The following is a 24,552-nucleotide window of genomic DNA, read 5'->3' as shown; positions in this document are numbered from 1 at the left end:
ATCTGCTCATATAAAGTCAAGAAGGGTGCTTCAGATAATATAAATAAGGCTCATAGTGAAATCAAACAGAGCTTATTTTACCCTTGCAGAAAAATTGGTCTCCAATAGCAATACTGTAGTTGGTAAATTACATTTAAACAGGAATGCTTATGCTGAAACAGGTATTTTTTGTGATTCTACTGGCATTTTTGTAAAATGATTATATACAAATAGTCAGATCAGGAGTTTAACACAGACCTACAAAGCTATGATCCTTTATATCTCCACTCACTGTATGAAGTATGAATGAAAGCTTTACTAAAGGATTATTAAAATGTTCACGAATGAATCTCTTGCAAATCCAAGGTAGATTAGTCTTTCCAGACTTGAATATACATCTATCTTGTACATAAAATTAGCTACTTGTCTGTCAACCACTGTAAATACATATTTGAGAATAAATGATTTTGTCATTGGATACATTCAGACTGAATTCATTGTGTAACCTGCAAATGATTTCAACACAAAATTTAAGCATGGAAAACAATTGCTTTAGTATCTATTGTAAAACTTCTGAAAGAGCAATTTGCTACATGACTACTCAGAAGTAAGCCCTACTGAGTTGAGTAAAACTTACTCCCATGTAAGTGTATGTAGGCTTGCAGCCTTAATGTAGTTAATAAAAAATGTATTTGGGGGGGGGGACTGGATTAGTATTGTATTTGTATAGTAGAAATATATCAGGCTTGGAACATTGCCTCACTTTTTTATTCTTTGCATGTTTGCAAAATTATTTCCAGCAGTTGTGTGTTTCAGGGGAAGAAAGCAAGGTTTAATAGGTATCTACATACAATGTGTACCAACTTTTCTAGTGTTTTCATTTTAACAGTGTGCTGGAGAAACAAATTTGTGCTGATAAACATAAACAACATACTTTTTTAACAGACTGCTTAGAATGAAAATAAAGCCCAAAGCAATGGCTATTTCTTGTGTCATAGTAAGTATAAGGATTTCATTTTAGTAAATCTTGCCTAATAAAATTAAAATATTGCAAATAAATTTATTTCTAGTGCAGTTTAATGAACCATTATAAAGAACACTTTGAGCATGACGTTTAAGCAATATAAAGAAGGCAAGCATCTCTGTTTATACTGGCTCCATGAACAGATCCAATAGAAATATGTGGATTTTGACCTTAACCTTCCATATATGGTAGGTGTCTATCCCATGATTCTTTTTTTTTTTTTTTGCCAGCGCTAAGCAAATAGAGACCCTTGGTGTATCAGCTTAAGACTGTTAGACACAACTTTTTTGCTTGGTGGAAAGTTTTATTGATAGATTTTCTTCAGAATGTGTATCAGTTGGACATGGCAGCCAGAAGGTTTTTTCTATTTATGAGAGTTGTTTTCAATCACAAAGTTTGTTAATGGAAGGTAAGGCTATACTCAATATATGATAACAGAGTCTGAGACAAAATTATGAATGTGAGTCCGAAACCAGTTTTAGTCAGGGCATTTGAAGTTGTATAAGTAAGCTATGTGTACAATTCAGTGTTTATCTCCTTGTAAGAAAATTATTTGTATTGTGGAGGAGGCTGTGGTAATTTATAAGTGTTTATCTTATGGTGAGATTGGTTTAAATAGCTCAGAATAACTGTTATTGTGGGTGGGGGCACTGCATCTCTGGTGATGTGTGGTTCGATTTTTAGAAGAACCGTAATTGTATTAAAATATCATTCTTTTAAAAAGACATCAGTTACCAAAAATATTCCCACTAGATTCTTTCCTAGCCCGAGTTTTTATGGACACGAAGAACAGATAAAAACACAATTAATGTAAAAAGACACTGTGCACCACCAAGTATGAATAAGGATGAGGTGCAATTGCTCTAAAAATGAAATCCAAGTCGAAGTGTGTTTAAATGATTCATTTTGCCCACCATCATTTGTATCTGCACATTATGAACTGTTGAAAGGTTTGTGGTTATCGTGTCAGATTGCTTGATGCTGGCACAGGGCAGGGTTTAGTGTAGGTTAAATATTTCTGAACTGACTTTTTATGTGGATATTTTTGCCCCCTTCCTTACGCAGCAGAGAACGAAATATGCTACGCGCGCCCAGTCAAGTTCAGACGTGAATGTTGCGTGATATTTATTTATTTATTTGTAAACAGTGGACTCGATCGTCCCCTTCCTTATGGAGCTTCTCCCGGTTGGATCTCGCGTTTTGTTATCCGCTTATAGCTTCTCGTAGAAACCTCACTTAAAAGAAACTGCCCCGTTCAGAGGGGCTTAAATCGCCCCCTCCCAATATCCCCCAAAGGCTCTCGGCTGAGGAAGGCTAATCATGCTCTCTCTTGCTCGGAAGGTGCAGATCTGGCTTTCCCGTGCCTCTTCTCCGAAGCTATAAATGGTTTGGTGGTGGTGGTGCCTCAGAAGCAGCAAGAGAGAGAGAGAGAGAGAGAGAGATCCGGCGCGCTTCTTGACAGGGCGCGCTCGGGCCGCATTCTTCCCCCACAGCTGTTTATTCACATACCGCGGGATCCTTCATTTGCATACCAAAACTGCTCGCCAGCAAAGGTTTGCCTCTGAGGCAAGCCAGCCCAGGGCTCTCTGTTCGATTGTGTTAGTTAGCATTTATTTATTTTTTAAGAACAAGGACAAGAGAATAGCTGTGGTTTGCATTACAAATAAACAAAAGGGAGAGAAGGAGGAGGAGAAGCAAAGGGAGAGAAAGAGAAGCCTTGAGGCGAGATCGGGGCAGACCTACAAGACTGGGCAAAAATAAATAAAACCACGTATATGGAGATGGGGAAGAGATGAAGATTGGGCTGCTGCTGCTGCTGCTGCTGCTCCTTTGTCTGCTCAGCCTCTCCACAGATAATATCTCCGGCCGCCTTCGCCGAGGAGCCGAGCGGGAGAGAGAGAGCGCGCCGCGGCTTCCCGAAGCGGCGTTTGAGCGGGAATTTCGGAGCGGCGTCCTCCTCGGAGCTGGGTGCTGCCGCCGCCGCTGCCGGAGACGGGCCCCTCGGTGCCACTTCCGACTTTAAGCCTTCCTGGGAAAGCCCTCGGTGGCTGTTTTCAATTTCTTCGCCTAAGACACAGCGCCCTCCCTCAGCTCCGCTCTCCACAGCCACCCCACCTCTCTCTCTCTCTCTCTCTCTCTCTCTCTCTCTCTCTCTCTCACACACACACACACACACACACACTCGCTTGGCAGGCACAGCCTGCGGCGGCGGCGGCGGCGGCAGCAGCAACAACAGAAGTCAGTCAGTCTCTCGCTCGCTCCTCAGCCACCCTCTGCTCTCAACTCGGATTTGCCCTCCAGACTGAGCTGCGCTTCGGGTCTGCTGTTCGAGGGGGACTTAAAAAATAAAATAAAGAGTAAAAACTTTTTTTTTTTTTAAAGCCAAACCAGGGCAGGCTATAGAGAGCTTTTCACCCAGGAGTAAAAAACAAACAAACCCAAAACAAAACTATGTGAGCAGCGGTGGTTGGGCTTTAAGTTAAGCGCAAGCGTGAAGGCAGCCCATAATACTTGGTGGATGCAGCAAAGCCGTTCACTGTAAGTACGAACCCGGCTGTTTCAAAAACTGCATGGATTTGACAACAGCTGCCCCATCTTGCAAAACAGGGAGAGATAACACTATTTTGTTTTGTTTTTGCTTTAAGACGAAAAGCACCTTCATCCATGGCCTGTTTGCAAAACAAGTTTGTACTTTTCCAAGAATCTCAGTAATCTTCCACGCCTGGATCTCCTGCACGTTTGTTTGTTTGTTTGTTTCTCTCTCTCTCTCTCTCTCTCTCTCCCCAACTCCCACCTCCAATTAATATCTAATATACGTCACTTTTTGCAGTTAATTGTGCTTCCCGACTCGCTCCGTAGCCTTCCCACAAATCAGATGCTACATGGCTCTCAGCTCTTTATTTGTGTTCAACTTGCGTTTTGTGCCTTGTGTTTGGTTTTCTAAAGTGTTCGAGGGTCACTGAAAATGAACAACACAATGCTGAGTGATCATATATACTGTATATATATTCCATGAGTTTTTATAGACCTGGCTAAAAGGCACAAGAATTCAGAAGAACAGAGAAAGGGGGACATACGGCAGAGACTGACAGCTCTTGCCGAAGCAGGAAATCCTGCTTAATATGTTTAAATGCTGGCAAAGCTCTGCTGAACCTTAAAGGAGGGCTTTATCAAAATGGCAAAATAAACAGCTACCTGACAATATTATATATGACGTTAGGTACTGCTGGAAACTCAACACTTCGAAATAGGAAACGACCTCTTTAAAGCCCAAGCATACTTTACATCATGTTTATGAATCCCCTTACTCACGAAATTTATAAGAATGTTTTTCTTGAAGCTGTTTTATGAACGTCAAAATATTCTTTAAAAAAAACCCAAAACAACAACCAGCCATCAAATTATATAAAATTACCCTCGAGCCCAAATTTTAGGTGCACTTTAATGGGGAGGGGGAGTGCAGAAGTCACTTTTAAAGCCGATAATAAATGTAAGTTTATCTTTTAATGAAAGGAAAGTCCAGATGGTCAGCTTTAGGGATATATTTTTTTAGATCATCAGAATAGGGTGTGTGTGTGTGTTATTGTTTTGTTTTGTTTTTTTGTCTCTCTTCCTCCTCCCCTTCATGCATACTTTCTGGAATCTGCATTTTAAGGTTTCGTGGAGGTTTCTTTCTACTAGCCTCAAGAGAATTATGGATTTCACAAATGCATGACGCTGCGTGTGTATAAAATACATATTAATGGAATTTTGGCATTACCTGAGGTTCAGCTTTGTTGCTTAATGACCTATCTTTAGCTTTAGGAGGCTGAAAACCCAGCACAGTGACAGATTTAAAAAAACAAGCCATTGTTTCAGTTGTGGTGGTCGCAGCAGGGGTTAACACAGATCCAAATGAGAGGGAACAAGTTAGTGGGGTTTTGTTGAATGTTTAATATTAACTAAAAAGTTGTTACACAAAGTGCAACATACACTGCAATGCTGGACATGTTTACTTGGAAGTAAGTACCATTGTGTACAAAATAAGGGACTTTAAGATTGCAACTTCGAAGTTACATTTTTGTTGTTTCTGAAGCATTGTCACAGTGACATATGTCTTCTGTTTTTTTTTATTTCAGTGATATGTCAAAAATTCAGATGTATTAGGGAGATTATCATTATAATATTCTGTTTGGGGGATTGATGCACTAATTTAATCTAGTTTTAATCACATGGTTGCGTTTTTAAAACATGTGGTTTAAAAAAGTGCATTTAAGTACTTTAGCATTTGGAGGTAGCCCTTATTGAAGATTGACAGGGTTTTGTAAAATACTGAAGTTAAGAAGTGTGGTTTTCTTCATTTTCTTATTTCCATTTTTGGCAATGTTTTATGTTGAAGATGTTAACTTTACAGGAAAAAAATGCAGGTTCAGATATAAAAAAATATGATTAGAAAGTTCCCATTGTCTTTACGGTTTCTGGTTTAGATCACAACTGTGGTTGAAAGTAAGTTACTATATTTGTTTGAATAAGCATAGCATTTTTTACTTTGATTTTTTTCTTTCAGCTGGAAGAAATGTTCTAAATTATAGTCATTTTATAAGAATTGCTTCTAGCAAGTGAAAAAAAGTCTGGAAAACCAATAATTTAGACAAGTACCTACATTTTATTTGTTCTATGGTGCTGAGATTTAGAATCCCTTCCCATTTACAGTTTACTTTTCACAGAACATTATTAACTTTTTGGCTTCATACATGATTTTCTGTCAGATGCTTTTGATTTGTAATTTACCAAAGTATAATAAACAGTGCAAAAGTCATGAATTTTCTCCTGCATCTTGAGCTCTGTGGTAGAGAAAATGTGATAAAATGTGTACCTTAAGTCTTGTTTGATGATCTCTCAAAGCAAGTTTGCCTTCTGGAAATAATTTCTGGGGTTGAAGAGCATGGTATTAACAGATTTAATGTGGCTATTCAGTGGATTGGTGGAGTACTATGTGAGGTTTAACAAAATGAGAGCGACAAATTGAACATCAACAAAACCTACATCTGTGAAGAATTATAAATTTAATTAGAAAAAACCCAAAATTAAAAGATCTCATTAACTAATCAGAATTAGACGTTACTGCTTTAAGATACTTAAATGTCATTTTGGTGTTATTTAAGATGCTAGTAGCTTTGCTATCACAATCCATTCTTTTTCATTATAGAAATACTAAGACGCAATGTTAGTCAAACATTTTAAGACTTTTAAAGCCACTTCCTAAGTAGTAATCATGTGATTATTCATAAGGAGCAGAAAGTTTTATTTAAAATATTGTTGGTATGATTTCCCTGTAGCAATTCTCCCTCCCATTTTTAAAGTATTCTTTCTTGAGTAGATTTTAATTATTGCTGTAATCTTCCTACTTGTGTAATAATTAATGAGCCATAGAAGACCATATACTTTGTTGGTAAGGCTGTATTAGATGACAGTAGATGCAGACATATTAAAGTAGCAGTAACGGTGAAACGCTATTCATACATATGTTGCTTTCTAAAAACTGGGCATCCTAAGTGCAGTTACTCACTGCACTGTAATTTTGCATCCTGCATAAAAAAAACGGAAAGCATGTAAAGTGTAGCATTTTGTAAATTGTAACTAATTTCACCAACATCTGTGTCTAATTGTTGTCTGCATTTGCATTCTTGAGAGTAGATTTATTTTTCCTGTACCACTATGTGGATTCACTTGACCAATCTAAGTAAGGATTAGTAGTTTTAAAGTTATTTTGATTAAAGAATCATTTTTAAATACCATAACACACAACACATGGTTTAAATAATCCTTAATAGGAAAAGGACTGTAACTGAAGTATGACGAATGAAAATGAAGGTCATGGATATGAACTCTCACAGCTTATAGAATCTTAAAAAGATATGCTAATATCTGCAGCACATGAGATATATGCACACTAGTAGTTATTTAAAGACAGAGGTAATGGGATATTTCATTATCTATTTTCAGAACAATTTTGTTCATTGTCTGTAATTGACAAATTATATTCTATAACATCAGCAAAATAATATACAAAACATTAATACATATTACTAGTTCAATTAAAATTATTATATTTAAATGGCCCTCCATATTGTTAATAAGAGATAGCTGTTAAGTATGCACTGTTCCCTCCTATAATTTATTCAAGGTGTACAGAAGTACAAGAAGAGAACATATCCTAAAGTCTAGGGTTAAGAGTAAAAAGTTTCCATCTTACACTTGGGTCGTTTTCCTTTTCCTTTTAAAAAAATGTCTTAGCTGTTGCAAATACACATTTCATACTCCAGTTTGATTTGGTTTGCTATGGTCTATTAAAAAGCACACTATGCAGCATTTTAAATACCGTTGGTGGGGGGTGAGTTACAGTTTTCCTGTCTGTGTTAGTACATGCTTTTTGCTATTGTGTGTAACATTATATGTTGTCTGGCTGCTTATATGAGTGGTGTACTCCTGCTAAAGTAGTAATTCTGTCTGTGATTAAAAATAACAAAAACTAGAGGCGCACAAGCGAGATTTTCCTGGATGACTTTTATGGCACTTAAAATGCCTCATCTTGCTTGTCTTTGTTCTGTGATCATGTAAGAGATGTCAGTTCAGGTTGGGTGGAATTCTGAATTCAGACATTTAGACAATGTATGTCCTTGCTGGGGAAGTTTTGTTTGTGCTTTCAAGCCAGTCTTCACCTGGGCTTTATCACCTGCTGGCAGTTGTTAGTGGCTTTTTTGTCTGGTGTGTGTGTGTGTGTGTGTGTGTGGAAACTGTGGTATCAAAGGCTATTCATTTAAACACAACCTTACACGTTTTCTAATAACATGCAACAGCAGTCTAGATTTCAAGCATTATTGAATCCCTTGCCCACCCCAGTCCAAAGAGTGTAAATTCACAGAGAATGCACAAGAGAAACTCATGATCACGGAGTTCATTTTAGAAATATATTTTTGCGTACTGCTTGTATTCATTCATTCTGAAGTGTATGCTCTTCTTTTTTTTTAGTTTAACTTGCATTCTAGGGAGAGGTGCAGATAAGAGGAAGGGGAATTTCTGGCCTAGTTAAGCTAAACATTCAGGAACTTTCAGTCAAATTATAAGAGCATAGCATTGCATTTGACTTTAAATCCTTCAGCGTTGGTTTGCAGTCTTCAAAGTTGGCCGGAAACTGGATTTGCAAACTTAAATGACGGAGTGGAAGGAGGAGGGAGGGATGAAAACTAACATGATAAGGATAAGAGACTGTCAAGAGTTAAAGGAGTGGGAGGGAGATGTGTTTCAGCCAGTGATAACAAAAACTGAAGGATCTTCAGAGGATGCTGGGGGAAAGCATCAGGGAGTTTCTTCCCTTCGCTAGATATATTTTCTCTGTTAATAGCTACCTTACCCAGGCACCTCTTCCTAAACTACCTTAGCAAGACTGCTTTGCATGTTGATTGGGGGAGGGGAAATCCAGTGTGCAGCTGTCATAGGCCAGTGATGAATCACTATCCCGTCATTTGGCTGCCTTCCCCATGACATGGGCGGCCGGGGGGGGGGGGGGTAGACCTGCTGGAGGAAACAACAGTTGAGGCTTCAATTTAAAGACAATATGTCTTTCACTGCAGCAGTAACCCCCTCCTACTCTTTTGGTTAAAAGACAGCATTACCATCCCCAGGAAGATTTCTTTGTTTAGTTAGATTAAGACCTGACATGAACGTAGAATAACAGAGGCTTCTATTTGTGTCCCTGGTTTGCAGGTGCAAAAATCCCAAACCAGTTCAGATGTTGCTGTTTCATCCATTTGCAGGTAAGGATAAGATCAAAGTGGCCTTTCTGTAGGGGGGGGGGACAACTTAGAATGAAGTTATTTTACTCCATGTGAAAGACACATTAATGATATTTGATTGTTGTTAATTTTAATCTGGAGAATATTCTTTCACTGCTTTGAGAAGTAATTTAAATATGCACTTTTTAATAAAGGTTCTTCTCAGCACTAAAATGTTTTATAATTCATGCATACACTTCTGTGTATTTTAAAATTGTTTGGATTTGGTCATGAAAGTGACCAGCAGTGTAGCATTTAAAAGGATTCCAACTAGTAATTTTTAAATGAAGCATTATTAGTGAGAAAAATTGTAGTGTGAAAGCAATATAACTGTGGAAAGTAAAATACATATTTGTTAAAAAACGTGCAATGGAATTCGGTGCATGCTTTCTTGGTAGTAAATTCCACTGAGTTGAGTGGGGTTTACTCTTAAGTAGGTGCACAGCTTTGCAACCAAAGTTAAACTGATTTGGTGGACTTCAAGTATACTGTGCAAACTTGTCCTGATAATATTTAATCCAAAAATATTACAGAAGCAAAATTCATTAGCATATTGTAAACTTTGGGTTTAATACAAACTGATACTTCATTACATAGAAATGAATCAATTGTTCTAAAACTTTCTTTGTGCGGAAGGGCCCTTATTCTAGAGTACATGATTTGAACATTGCCCCTTAACTATATTATGCAGGTCTTCTATTCAGTATAAATCTAATGGAAATTGAGTATTATAAAAGCTATTGCGATCAGGAATCATAAGCACAGTTAAGATACAAGAGAGGCAATATATTCTATAAAATATTGACAATTTGCACTGATTCTGTTCTTGTTTCACTTTAAGTGACAGTTCAAGTACTGCAAAGTGCTAAGGCATACTAATGCCTGTATGGATTCACTGTATATTGGCCTTATCCATTTTCAATTGGGCACGCTTTATGTAATCCACAAAGCAAACAAGAGAGCAGACATAATAATGTTTTAATGCTGCATTTGTTTCAACGGAAACAGAAGAACAATTAAGTAGTTTGCCAGAGTAAACACATACATCAGGAATATCTCATTCCTTGTCAGTTGAGCGTAGGTTCAACTATTGCTTCAAGTGTTTTATTTGGTTTGGAGGCCCATTAAATCGTAATTGGGTGGTAAATTATATGCAAGTGAACAGTGTTACTGTATTGCACTTGGGATGTACTTTTCAATGCATTTTAATTTTTTGTCTCTAATTTTGCACTTTATAAAAATGTGTAGACGGGCAGGTATAAATGTATTTTAAATCTGTTAAGGATTGTGTATTATACAGAGTCATTATGAAATGAGTATATGAAACAACTCAAAAATGTAAGGCAAACGAAAGAAGTAGTAATGTATATGAAATAGTAAAATCAATGGTAGGGCGTGGGTTGTACTTCCACAGTCAGATCTGAAAGCAGTAGTCAACTTTTCTGCTCACTTTTTTAATTATTATTTTTTATTTTTAGGTCTATGGAAATGCAGGATCTAGCCAGCCCTCATAGTCGACTAAGTGGTAGTAGTGAATCTCCCAATGGTCCAAAACTTGATAATTCTCACATAAATAATAATTCCATGACACCCAATGGCACAGAAGGTGAGTTGTTGGTGGGGTTGTTTTTTTGTATTATGATGGGTTTACTTTAGACCTCTGTTTTTTCACTGAGATGGTAAATGTGTGTCTGGACTATGCCACTTCTGGCTTAAGGTGGGGGCTTTCATAATAGAATATTTCTTCATACAACAACAGTCTTCTGCACATAGAAAAAGCAGCATGTCAGGGAAAGTATCCTTCAGCTTCCTGTCATCTAGCTTTCTGTCTGGTGGATTTTACTATTATTTTGGATGGAGGAGCTCCCATCTGAAAACTGAAATGGTAGAGCCCTTACACACTGGTTTACCACCTCAGATTGCTAGGCCTTACCTTTCTATTAGATATGAAATACTGTATAACTAGATAACATTCCAATGGTTATTCATGGGCACTTACTGAAGTTTGACTATAGCAATGACAGTGATGAGAAACATCTATCAAATGAGTTATCCATTTACCCACTATTCCCATGCCCTTTACCCAAAACATTTTTTGGTCTCAGTTCTAACTGAAGACTATTTGGGTTATCAGATTATACTTTTAGCCTCCATTCCCTGTAAATACACACACACACACACACACACACATGTCTGACTTTGTTCAATGGGTAGTTTGTATGTTTAGGATTGCAACCTTAATCAGTATTAATGACTGACCACTACCTTTTGGACAAAGACATCTGATTGAGGCTGTAGTCATAGCATACTTACCTGTGAATAAATACCTTTAAACACACATACTTGATTCCAAACATGCAGAGGACTGTGCTGTTTATCTTTTTGTTTGCGCGCATACACCACTGACTTCTGATTTTAAAATTGGAATGTACGCATACTGTTTTATCTTGCAAAATCCAGAAAACGTTTCCTGTTGATAAACACACTTACATCGAAGTTAAGTTTTAATGTAATGGCTTCAAGTAAAGAGAAAAGTGGTGCACTGGTAAGGAGGATAAGAACTCCTTTAATAGGACCAACCAATATGTTATGAAATTGTGATTTATCTTAGAAGTCTTTATCAGGCAAGGTATCCCCCAAAGCAGGGGATAATGGGTGCATGAGGGAATGAGGAAAAATAAAAAGGAGTACAAAAATTAGTCTGGATGTTGAATCAAGGTTATATTTTAGAAATTGTAGACTGCAGGAACACAGCCTGAAGCACTGCCCTTTAATTAATTAGTTAACAATTTTAAAAAGAAATGGAAAACTTCTGTACATTTTTGTACGTATTCTTTTGGGACATGTGTGGAAAAGGTACTAGCTTTTTCATTTTCTTTGCAATTTTCCTTTAGGTGACATGACTCTGCTCAGCACTGCAGACTGGTTGTTAAATACTAATACACAGACCACTGCAGGTTTGTGTAGTAACGGTGAATGCACAGTTATTAGCATGCGTTTTAAGGTTTGCAAAATATTAAAAGGTTCTGACTGATTGTATCTAATCAAAATTGGAAATGCTGTGGTTTGCCCTCATTGATAAATAAGCAAAGTCATAACCCTTTATATGATTTCCATAGGTAAACTCCCTTGAACAGTACAGCTTCCAAATAGGCATGTACAGGGTTAGGGTATAAATATAGTTTTCAAGCAAAATGTTAGCACAAAACCTGATTTTTAAATTGGTTGCTGTGAGGCGGGATAGGACTTTGCTTCACAATTACTTATATAGTAACTAAGGAATATACCAAGAGCTGTTTTATCTCCTCAAAATGAATTTGATCTTTTGTGTGTTGGGATGTATTACTTACCCTTGTCCCTCTTTGTTTTCCTTTTGTTTATCTGTTGGGGGTAGAGGATAATGATGGTCTAGGATGGAAAGTTGGATAGTAATAGTAACTTGGTGGTGGGTGGGCGGGCAAGAGAGTTAAAGACTATTAAAAGGAAATCTTACTTTAAATTAAAGTGTTTTGAAAAATCATAGGATTGATGGAGATGCTGTCAGTGTTTGGTTTCCACGTGCTTCCCTTGAAATTGCAGTGTGCATAATGTGTAATCTGCTTGTTGGTTGCATGTGAGATGGAAATATGTCACTGAATAGTCAGGTGGTCAATGTCTGATGATAGAATGGATCAGATTCTAATATGAACTCTGATGTCACTCCTATGGCAATCTTAATCCTGTTACAGTATGTGTTTTAAATTAATTCTGAAGTAAAGTTAAGTTTTATGTCATTATAGACAGGTCAAGCTGCTTTCACTAAGTTTTCTTTTTTTTTAATGTACTAAATGAAACAGCTCTGTCCAAACCCCATATTCTTTAATTCCTTTCAAATGTGCTGCAGGAGGATGTGGTTGATAGATATCTATCTGTTAGTAGCTAATATTTTTCACTTCACACTTAGTGGTTAACCTTTTACGGCAAGAAATTGAGATGTAGGTGGGTGCCAGTGCTCTGGTATAATCAAAGTTTAGTGCTGATTCCTGCAGCATTAGTTCAAGAATGAACTGAATTATAGAAACTCCTTGTGGCAGTATGTGGAAAATGTTAGTTCCTTAACATGATCCTTAACATATTTCTGCAGAAGGGCATCAGGATGTGAAAGTATTTACTTCAGCATTAAGTATAGTTGTGACTGAAGTTTATTCATTTAGTTGTTTAACAGAGACTTAGCCATTCTTGCAATAAATAAGTTATAGAAATAGTTGTATGTCACATCTAATGGGCCATAAATTCATGTTAGGAATACTGTATACGAAATTTTAGTTTTCATCTCTCTCAACCCTAGGTCTGAGCCAAGTTGGAAAAGAGTAGCTTATACCTGATACAGGGAAAAATAATAATTGGTAGTTGATGGAAATGCATAGGTGCTTCTCAAGAAATAACTTTTGTGGATAAGTAGCCATGATTCTCAGAATAAGAAAGGAGAACCATTTCCTCAATTGCTTTCTAGACCACGGCTAGCAAACATAGTACACTCAATACATGTTGGACTACAATGCCCATCAGCCCTTAACAGCTTCTATCTGATAAAAAAATGTATGCTACATTCATTATAGGTATGTACATTTGAGAGAGGAGTTGCATATGCATAGATGAGAGTTTCATGAATAGGAGTTAGGAGGGTGCAGATGCATGGAAACAAAACACGTAATGCACATTGGTTGAAAATATCCCTGCCTCCTCTCTGGACTGCACAGCAATGTGCAAGTGTGACTTGAAACTTCAAATGTGACTTAAGCAAATGTGATGTTTAAGCAGAGGTTGGATGGCCATCTGTTATGGATGCTTTAGTTGAGATTCCTTCATTGCAGGGGGTTGCACTAGACGATCTTCGTGGTCCCTTCTAACTCTACGATTCTATAATTCTATGAAACCTAATTGGGAAGAACAACCTTACTGAATGATGGGTGTTGTAGTCCAGAATGTCTGCAGTGCACCTGGTCTGCTATCTCTGCTACAGAATATATATCTCTATATCTGCATATATATACTGTGCTAAAGTTGTCAGTTGGTTTTAATACTGTGGTAGACTAGCTGATATTAAAAGTTCTGTTTGGCTTGTTTTAATAGAAAATGGATAACTTTATGTGGCTGTTGTATTTGCTGTTATGGAATGTGTTAAGTATGTGATTTAGATTTACATGTGTACTGCTTCATTGCAATTACTTCTTTTATTGTATACCTGCTTATGTAGTGTTATTGTGAGAAATATTGTGCAATGTTGTATTGGAAATAGATACCTTTTACAGGAAAGGTACACTGTACTCCTTAGCCCAATATCCCGTTGAGCAATAGGTACAGCTCGCAAGATGAATCCATTTTGTGAAAGGGATCCTGCTGGTAGGGCACGCAGTTTGGACTTGATAACCCATTGAACTTTAGAACCTAACACACACAATATATTATTCTGATGCCAGCAGATCTTTTGGGGAATGGCTGTGTGTAGGTGGGTGCTTTATAAGAATTAATGTATTTTAGGTGGTAGAATACTAACACCCTGGCAATAAATGCAGTGGGTGAAATCCAAGAGCCATGGGGACAGTTTCTATGCATTCTAAGTTGCAGCTTCTGAGTTTACCTGCCTATTGAATTAGTTTATGATGCCCAAAACACTTTTTGTGGAAGTCGGGGACTTTTTGGGGTGGCCTCCGATGCAATGTGTGCTTGGAAGAGGTATTTGATTTATTTATATCTTTTCATATCCCACGTTGGGACAGCTGACCTAAAAGCCATTTTTGCAACAAATTCTGGCAATACATGTGGGAAAGTTGTTCTTTAGATCTGAAAGGAATATGGTTTGCATTTTCTGAATGAGTCATTTTATAGGCAAGACATATCTCAAGTTTTATGTTTCATTTATTGGACTGAAGGTGCAAGGTGTTAGATTCTACTGTGCATCTTAAGAAAAGAGGAAGGATAGCATTTGTTTTTATTGCAGGAATTAGGCTTTTTGTAATATTGTTTTAAAAACAATAAAACAGCTTATTAAACATGTGTATGATACAACATCTTTCTTACCCCCTTTTTCTAATTGAAAGAGCAATCCAGTGCAGTGTTTGCACAAACTGTCCACAATTAAATCATATAGTAATATATTGCTCTTTGAAAGCATTACTTGTGAAGGTGCATCTATTTTATTGTATTTTTACACTGTCAAGACATTTTATACACTAATTCATAAAAAGAATACCTGTTGCTATATAGTATCTGGAAAAGATACAGAGATATAAATGGGGGGATCAGAATTGTTACCTCCTTTAAAACCTAAGACATGTTAGGAAGAAATACATTTTTTCTCTCAGAATGGATCAAGGAAAAGTTATATGTGTTGCCACTGTTGATTGATACCAAAGTTCATGATACCACACCCCTTGAAAATTGGTTAGACAAATAGTTTAAGAACCCTTAGATTCTTAATTTGTGGAATTGATTTCTGCATTCTTAGAGTGTGTGCAGATATAAACAATGAGCATACAAACCTTTATGGCAAAGTTACTCAAGCATTTTCAACTTGGGCTCTGACTTCAAAACTTACTCTTCTTTTGGAGTCCGCACTCTACATAAATAATATTTTACGCAGAGGAGCATACAGACACCTTTGCATGCAATCACAGCACTGTCATTATGGAAAGGCTAGAACAAGATTTTGTATCTCTTGTTCCACTCCTAGCAACATGTGCAGCAATTTAACAGGAGATGCTGTATGTTCAAATATCAGAACCCTCATTTTCAAATCACAATGGGATGGTGAGGAAGGTGCTGTCACCTCACAAATCCAGTGTAGATCAATAAGGATCCTTGCCAGGTCCTAGAAAGAAAGGCAGCGCCTACTAAAAGTCCTATCCTTCCCTATAACTTGGTCCATTCTCATATCTTATAACTTGGTCCATTCTCACATCTGAATGGGCTTTGTCCTTAAAGATAACCTATAAATATTGAAAAAAGAATAATAATAAAATATAAGGCTGGATTCACCTACCCTGTTCCACTAGTAGAAGCCAGCTCGAGGACCCCTGCTGGTGTAAAGGGGCTTTCTGTTCTTCCCCCCTATGACTCTCACCCCCCCCCCCCAAACCCATTCTGAGAGGTCAGAAGACTTCCCCCACCTCGACCAAGTTACAGGAGACTGAGGGGAGGTCATTCCATCAAGCAAGCAGAAATGACAGAACAATTTCTTCATTGCTATGTTGCATTCCACCCACATACTTAATAGATGCTTATTGCAATGGTTTTATGTGGACTTTTAAAGTGTTATCTAACATGGGACATTTGAATGAGGTAAATTAAAAGTCTAGTAAATAAATTAAGAGTGCTATGAATGTCCAAGAAAAATAATATGTTCACTGAATATCACACACACACATATTCTGGCTCATTATTATTCTTATTATTTTAATACATGCTATTGCGAAGTTATCCATTATCAAACCTTACAGTATAAGAAGGAATGGAAACAAAATCGAAAATTCTTTCTAGTAGCACCTTAGAGACCAACTGAGTTTGTTCCTGGTATGAGCTTTCGTGTGCATGCACACTTCTTCAGATGCATGCATGCATCTGAAGAAGTGTGCATGCACACAAAAGCTCATACCAGGAACAAACTCAGTTGGTCTCTAAGGTGCTACTAGAAAGAATTTTCGATTTTGTTTTGACTATGGCAGACCAACACGGCTACCCACCTGTAACAAGGAATGGAAAATTATGGAGGATTCGTGGACAGGAAGAAACTTCAGATGAAATTTAGGGATACTTAGTGCTGTTCGGAGGCTGAGCCTGCTCTGACGTACTGTCACTGCATGCAACAGGGAGAATGCAACAGGTCATGCACAAGGGAAGTGCTTAATTGTGATGGGTGACAAAAACCTGCAATTTTTCAATATATTTTTGCTTAAGCTTCAATAAGTCAAACAAAATTAACAATTAATGTATTTATTTTTAGTAAAACAACAGCAAAAGACTGGGTGGTATCCAGTGTTAGTCATACTCAGAGGAGAATAAGTAAATCAATAACTGTCCCACCGAGTCTGACTAATGTTGGATACCAGCCCAAAATTTTTATTGTGGCTAAATGTTTGTGGGTCAGAACCCTTTTCATCATATCTGAATTCATTAGGCTTAATGGTACCACAAAATTTCTTGCTGTTTTTGATACAGACAACTAACATAGCTGTTCCTGAAGTTTATTTTCAGTGAATATCATCAATAGTAAATCTCTTTGGAAAATTGAATAAAGACAATAAATATGAGATTTAGATCTGCAAAAGTATTTCTTTTAGTAGTAATCTCAATGAATGCAAAGATCTATCTGCATAAACTGTTCATTGTGCATAGGACTAAAATGCATTTGTGCTGTCAGATATTGTAGTACTTTGATGGTCTGTGGGTCTCCTCAGATTTGCGTGGTTGCACATTCAGCCAATTTACTGCTGCATCAGCCACTGTTACTTCAGCATTACTGTAATGAGAATAATAAGGGAGTAATGCAGCAATGTATTCTGAAGCAGCAAAAAAACACTTGTGCCTGTATAAAGCACACTGGAATGAATGTGGTCTGTGCTGTAGAAAGAATGGGATCATCACAGGCTATGTTTGTAACCCACAAGCCTTTCATGCTGAGTGGTCCCGTTGTGGTTAGACATAGTACTACATAATAAGTGTTTGGGTTGATATGCATTTAGAATCTTTAACTCATTTATTTTGAGTAACCTTGTCATGTCATACTAATGGATGATACATGCAGCTTCCACCAGACACATAAGCATTTTCACCAGCAATACATGTGGAGCTGTTATGTATAGTGAAGGCAGGGGTCTTGCTTTATCTTAAACTATTTCCAACTGAGAGCTAGCATTAGGAGCATCTCATCAGTACTCACTAGCCTTCAAGTTGCCCTGATTTAAAACAAAAGGCCTTACTATGAAATCCTATACATGCCACTCAGAAGTAAGTCCTATTGAATCCAATAGGGATTACTCCCGGGTAAGCAGGTATAGAATGACGTATTTAAATAAACAAGATGAATTATTTAATAATTTACTTAAATCAAGTTGTTCAGTAAGTTACTCGTGTATTTTCTGAACAAGAGCTTATAGTGAATGGCTGACGAAACAAAACATATTTAGTTGGATCACTGGGATCACTGGGGAGTGGAGGCTTTAAGGTCTTCTAATGATCCTGATGCAGCCAAGATCACTGTCTGCAAAAGCAAAATGAAAACAATGGTATGAACTGTTCTGGGATTTCTGGAGGGAGGTACACTATCCTGCAATTTTTTATTACAGCATGGGGACAATAATCTTTTGATCACTGGGATTTCCTTTATATATTTCCACTCAACCACTCCAGTCTGTGGGACTAGCACTGTTACAGGTGCCATATAATGCTTGTTCTTCAGTTGTAAGAAATCAATCTTTTAGTATGGTTCCCTGCCTGTATAGAGGAACTCCCCGCCTGTAGACATATGGCAGGTGCCTTCTTAAAACCTTTTTGTTTAGGCAAGCTGATCTAGACATGCAGAAGGTACTTATGTTTTAATCTGTTTTTAGTTGATTATTGATTATAATCAGTGTTAGAATTTTTAATACCTGTTTTTAACTGTCTTTTTATTGATATTTTAAATGTTTTGTTTTGTAAAATGCTTTGAGATTACAATCAAGCAGCTTAAATCACCATCCTAATGCTTATTAGCAGTATGGAAAGTGATTGTTTTTCTTTGCCATTGAGTTGATGCCAGATGAGCTGGAGGAAGTTAATGGGGCTCCCCGGGAACTTGGCAGGCTGTACAGAGAACAACCAAGAGCTACTTGCAGCCTATGGGTTACTGTGTGTTTTATCTTACTGTTGTTGTTGTTGTTGTTTAGTCATTTAGTCGTGTCCAACTCTTCGTGACCCCATGGACCAGAGCACGTCAGGCATTCCTATCCTCCACTGCCTCGCACAGTTTGGTCAAACTCATGTTGGTAGCTTCGAGAACACTGTCCAACCATCTCTTCCTCCGCCGTCCCCTTCTCCTTGTGCCCTACATCTTTCCCAACATCAGGGTCTTTTCCTGGGAGTCTTCTCTTCTCATGAGGTGGCCAAAGTACTGGAGCCTAAGCTTCAGGATATGTCCTTCCAGTGAGCACTCAGGGCTGATTTCCTTCAGAATGGATAGGTTTGATCTTCTTGCAGTCCATGAGTCTCCTCCAGCACCATAATTCAAAAGCATCAATTCTTTGGCAATCAGCCTTCTTTATGGTCCAGCTCTCACTTCCATACATCACCACTGGGAAAACCATAGCTTTGACTATACAGACCTTTGTCGGCAAGGTGATGTCTCTGCTTCTTAAGATGCATCTACGTTTGTCATTGCTTTTCTCCCAAGAAGCAGGAGTCTTTTAATTTCGTGACTGCTGTCACCATCTACAGTGATCATGGAGCCCAAGAAAGTAAAATCTCTCACTGCCTCCATTTCTTCCCCTTCTATTTGCCAGGAGGCGATGGGACCAGTGGCCATGATCTTAGTTTTTTTTGATGCTGAGTTTCACACCATATTTTGTGCTCTCCTCTTTCACCCTCATTAAGAGGTTCTTTAATTCCTCCTCACTGTCTGCCATCAAAGTCGTGTCATCTGCATATCTGAGCTTGTTGATATTTCTTCTGGCAATCTTAATTCCGGTTTGGGATTCATCCAGTCCAGCCTTTCGCATGATGAATTCTGCATATAAGTTAAATAAGCAGGGAGACAATATAAAGCTTTGTCGTACTCCTTTCCCAGTTTTGAACCAATTACCGGTAGTTGTTCCATATCCAGTTCTAACTGTAGCTTCTTGTCCCACATAGCGATTTCTCAGGAGACAGCTGAGGTCATCAGGCACTCCCATTTCTCCCATCTTACTAGGAACATCTAAAACTGCTAGTCATGACACCCATTTGCCTTTTGCACATGGTGTAATAAGTAGATTTCCATTTGCAGTAAAATACAAGGATACTGAGCAAGAACACTTGTTCTTGTTTTCGTTGTTTGTTGCTTGTTACCTGGATGTCTGCAAGCGACTTACAGCATTTACTTGGGGAAAGGCTGTATCTGAATAGAGATGAATGACTTCTTACACCACCATCAGATCATGTCAGATTGGCTCAAAAATAGGTGAAAAACCAGGAAATAGCTTATCTCTGATCTAATCTGATTTCAGAAATAAGCCAGCCTCCCTCCCTGAAACTCTCTCCTCTCTCTCTCATGGATTCTTTCTCCCTACCATCCTCTGATCCCACAAATTCATTGTCTCCCTCTCTTCAACTATCAGTCATGGTGATTGTCTGGTGAAAAGAAATTGCATATAATTTAATTTATCATTGAACAGCAAAAAAAAAGTATAGGCTATTAAGGGCAATACAACAATACAGTGGTACCTCGGGTTAAGAACTTAATTCATTCTGGAGGTCTGTTCTTAACCTGAAACTGTTTTTAGCCTGAGGTACCACTTTAGCTAATGGGGCCTCCCGCCGCTGCCACGCAATTTCTGTTCAATCACTTTATTTTAGCTTTAAGCTCATCAATGCAATTTCTGTTCTCATCCTGAAGCAAAGTACTTAACCCGAGGTACTATTTCTGGGTTAGCGGAGTCTGTAACCTGAAGCGTCTGTAACCCGAGGTACCACTGTACTGCAATACACATTCCACAAGTACATGTTATAACTAATTTTGTACAATGCTCTCTGAAATGATGGGGGGGGGGGAATATTATTTATTCCAAATAGGTTGCTTTTTCAGATGTTCTCTTCCTCCTGTCTCTGGACAACATTTGCATCATGTTTATTTACACTTTGTAGATATACAAAATAGAAAAATTGATAGAATAGAAACAATGAAACTATTCTTACAAGGGGACCTATCTACTGAGCTGGTGGGGAAGGTTTATTTTTTAGAGGTTTGGGGGGATGGAAGTACAATTATGTGATACAGCACAGACTTTATATGCAGAACCCTGGTAGGACTGGCATCTCCAGATAGGGCTGAAAAAGACTCTTGTCAAAACCCCCAGAGAGTTTATGCCAGTCATTGTAGACCGTACAAAGTCAATGGCCTGACTTTGTAAAAAGCAGCAACTTATATACTGTATAAGTCAACTGAAGGTATTGGTCTCAATATCATTTGAAATGGCTATCTCATGGGTGTTCGTGTTTTACTGTGGGTGTACAGCATTCTTCAATGTGTTCTTGGCAGAATAATAGTGGTGAATTTATTCCACTTTAGTTTCTTTTGAGATGCTTTCACAATGCTATCATATTATTGCTGTTCAGAGTGCCTATAGCACAAAAAATTGGGACAGAAATAACGAAAAACATTTGTGGTACATAAAGTTAAAGGATTCCAGTAGGAAGTTAGTACTGAAATCAGGCTTGGGTGTAACTGCCCCAATAGCATCATGAGCGTGACTTATCATGATGTGTGATAAAAAGGCATCTGGAGGGGCCCTGGGTTGTTGTTTTTCTCTTGGAAGGTGGATAGGAAGAGATATCTAGAATGTGACACACTTGCAACCCTTTCTCATGCCTGGTGCATCATAGCTTGGTCTCCTTTTCTGCTCACTTTCCTCAGATGCAATGGTACACATCAGGAAGAAGGAAGTGTGTATTTCTCCTCATATATTCCCATATTTCCAGTTATTTCTTCCCCACTGACCCAGCCCCACTCACTAGCCTCTACCCTTCTTTCAAAAGGAAGTATAATCAGGTTTCTGTCAACATGAACCATGAGAATCTCTTTTAATTGGTAGTGCTTTTTGGATAACCGAAAGCCAAATGAGACATGGTACTAGATGTGTCATTAGCAATTATGTTACAGGTGGGTAGCCGTGTTGGTCTGCCATAGTCAAAACAAAATCGAAAATTCTTTCCAGTAGCACCTTAGAGACCAACTGAGTTTGTTCCTGGTATGAGCTTTCGTGTGCATGCACACGAAAGCTCATACCAGGAACAAACTCAGTTGGTCTCTAAGGTGCTACTGGAAAGAATTTTCGATTTTGTTTTAGCAATTATGTGCGTGCTTGTGTGTTTAAGTTAATAGGTACATGTGGGCCCAGTTTTCATTGGGACCACAGTGTGTGGTGGAGTGCAATTTGGCCAAAAAATCCTATCTAAGCTGCTCTTAGTAAGGAAAGTTCCCATTGTCAAGGGGAAATTTTCATTGGTTTCACTGCAGGAAGAAAAGGTTAACCCTTATCTCCCCATGCACAGCTGCTGTGATGAAAATAATATACACACCTGCTGTTTTCTTTTCTTAAGGGGGTGTGCTAATGATGTGTATAGCCATTAGTCATCTAATTTAGTCCTAATATCTGCTAAGAACCAAGTTCAGATGTTATTTCTGAAAACCTAATTATGGATGTATGCACATGGGCCATATTCATGAATGGAGAGAAAGCATGTGCACAGCTTAAGCTGCTTTGAAGGTTTTTACTGCAGCTAGATCACTAAAAAGAATTGGCAAGCTATTTTCCATTTAAAACAAGTCTGCTTGCTCAGATGGGTGCATTGCAACAATCAATGCTGATGTGTTCCATGTCATGCCTTTCAGCTAAATCTACTATTTTCTGTGCACATACATGGGCAAATGATTTGGGGTGGTCCAATGTGTTTTCTTTGAAGTGTCATTGTATGTAGCAGAACTTGCATGTCATTCTTTTGAAACTGAAGCACCTTGTTGTCTTCAGTGTTCCTAAATGCTTAACTTCAGAGCATACGGTGGCTGGAGAACTCCTTTTTCATGCTGATGGGCATAAACACTAGGACACTGCGTACATGTGCAATATTGTATCAACTCCTGAGAACTACAGTTTGGTTAAACTTGGCATGACTCAACCCCACAGCACCATCCATGGCAGAGAGATCCTCCTGTAAACAAACACATTTGAGAGCAAAGAGCGTTTTGAATCTGGATGGGGCACAACAAACAAGCATAAAATATTTCCATTAAACAATCAGGATAATTGGTTGAATTGGTAGAGAAGATGTGCATCAAAGGGTTAATCTGACCATGTGTTTCACAGCAACCTGTGAGATTTATCAGATGTCAATGGCTAACTGAAGAAGGGAAAAACTTCTGCAGATGCAGTTACCAAGTAGCAGAGTATGCAGTCATGTAATTTCACAGCAATGAACGAGAGAGGTTAGCTAAAAATAACCTATACAAATTAACCCACAAAGCACAGCTGGGTTGGGGTACCTGGTCTGTTGAATGCTAACTGAGCATGCACAACATAGTTTAACATTCTGAGTTAACTTTTCAGGGATATGATACACAATTTGTAACACAGTCAAGCATTACAGGCTGGACAAGTCAGTTTATGAAACTAGGTATTGAGCATTTCAGTGCCATCACTATTGAAGAACCAAATGTAATGTGAGCTTAACTTTGTATTTTCCAGCCTTCTGTAGTATGAATATTTAATTATTATTAAGAAAGTAATGTTCACTTAAAGATTATGGGGGATTACTGTCTTAGATAACAGTATTACTTAAATAATAGTATCCTGTGATTCTTCATGTCAGGGATGTAGAATCTCTGACCTTTCGCAAAATGAATTCCAATTCCGTAAGCCCCACCCAGCAAAGTTAATGTTCAAGGATGATGGTAGCTGTAACCCAACAATGCATCCCTGCAGGGCCGTCTTAGCCATAAAGGCTAGTGGCGCGGTGCACCGTTCCTCCCCCCCAACCCCCAGACGAGGGACTTGAAGCGGTGGCGGCAGCGCCGCTCTCGCCCGCCTCTTCTCGGGCTGCAGACGCAGGGAGGCTGTCGGCAAGCTTCCTGTCGGCGCTGCAGCCAGGCTCCCTGGACGGCAGCGCTGCGCCGCCGCTTCAGCCAAGCAGGCGGAGGCAGAGCACAGCTGGCAGCGTCCCCACCCACCCCTCCGCACCCTCCGGCTGTCCGCCGCGCCTGGCCCTGCCCGGCGGAGCGTGAGTTTGGCGTCCCCGCGCACCAGATTTACTTAAGACGGCCCTGCATCCCTGCTTTGTCTTCTTTCAGGAATTAGGAGTTCAGTGCCAGGCAGGCAGAATATGCTTTAAATGGGTACACCTACACCTAAGTACCATATGTGCTTCAGGGACTTCTTGATTGGCTATATTAGTGAAAGTAAAATAGATTATCTCTGCCTGCCAGGCTTCTTTTCATGCTCCATAAATTTAGAGGAGGAAACTCCTCATCCCTCCCAATGTCTTTCCTACCTTCATTTTCCATGGATCAGGGTAGGGAATTAAGCAGTATAGCTAAATAAAAATAAATAATGAAATAAATAATGAAATGCTCAGTATAGTAATTTACCTGAGCACTGGAACTCTAAAGACATCTGCGCATCTCAGTCTCACTCTCCTGCCCCGGCCCTGCTCCCATGGTGGTGTCTACCTCCTTCAGAATCTGAGCGACTTTATCTGCAAAAAAACTTTGCAAAAGCATTGCAGGAGATCTTGGTGTCCCTACCAGGCCCCGGTGACTAAGGTGGTTCCGATAGATTGCAAACCACCTGAAACAGTCTCCTGCTGCTATTTTCTGCAGATGCAATAGAGTCATGCATTCCCCACAGTTCTGCAAATTGTATTCCAGTGGAAAAGAGAGAGCACACTTTGTTATCACAAGCTGTAATAGTTCTGCATTTTATGAGTGAATCTAATGGGTGATTAAGATTATAGCAATATAATAGGAGAAATAAC

General features: G+C 38.6%; 1 protein-coding gene across 20 annotated transcripts in view; it reads left to right on the top strand.

Moving 5' to 3' along the window:
* The first annotated feature begins 1,393 nt into the window (after nt 1-1,393).
* EYA1 (EYA transcriptional coactivator and phosphatase 1) overlaps nt 1,394-24,552 on the top strand; it is an 85,402-nt gene continuing 62,243 nt past the window's right edge. For 7 of the 20 annotated variants that reach the window (XM_033155400.1, XM_033155399.1, XM_033155396.1 and 4 more), the window contains exons 1-2: nt 8,750-8,799; nt 10,296-10,423. In XM_033155400.1, coding sequence (XP_033011291.1) covers nt 10,300-10,423 — 124 coding nt within the window. In that variant the 5' untranslated portion in view covers nt 8,750-8,799; nt 10,296-10,299. Of the gene's footprint in view, nt 1,413-3,432; nt 3,542-4,938; nt 5,005-5,550; nt 5,638-8,749; nt 8,800-10,295; nt 10,424-11,711; nt 11,790-24,552 lie in introns of those variants that run through there. The other 13 variants (XM_033155392.1, XM_033155388.1, XM_033155387.1 and 10 more) reach the window with 8 other exon arrangements.

This window comes from Lacerta agilis, chromosome 7, assembly GCF_009819535.1.
Source record: "Lacerta agilis isolate rLacAgi1 chromosome 7, rLacAgi1.pri, whole genome shotgun sequence".
In the NCBI taxonomy this organism is placed as follows: Eukaryota; Metazoa; Chordata; class Lepidosauria; order Squamata; family Lacertidae; genus Lacerta; species Lacerta agilis.
The sequence above is the reverse complement of the archived record's forward strand: the minus strand, read 5'-3'. Positions and strand labels throughout refer to the sequence as shown.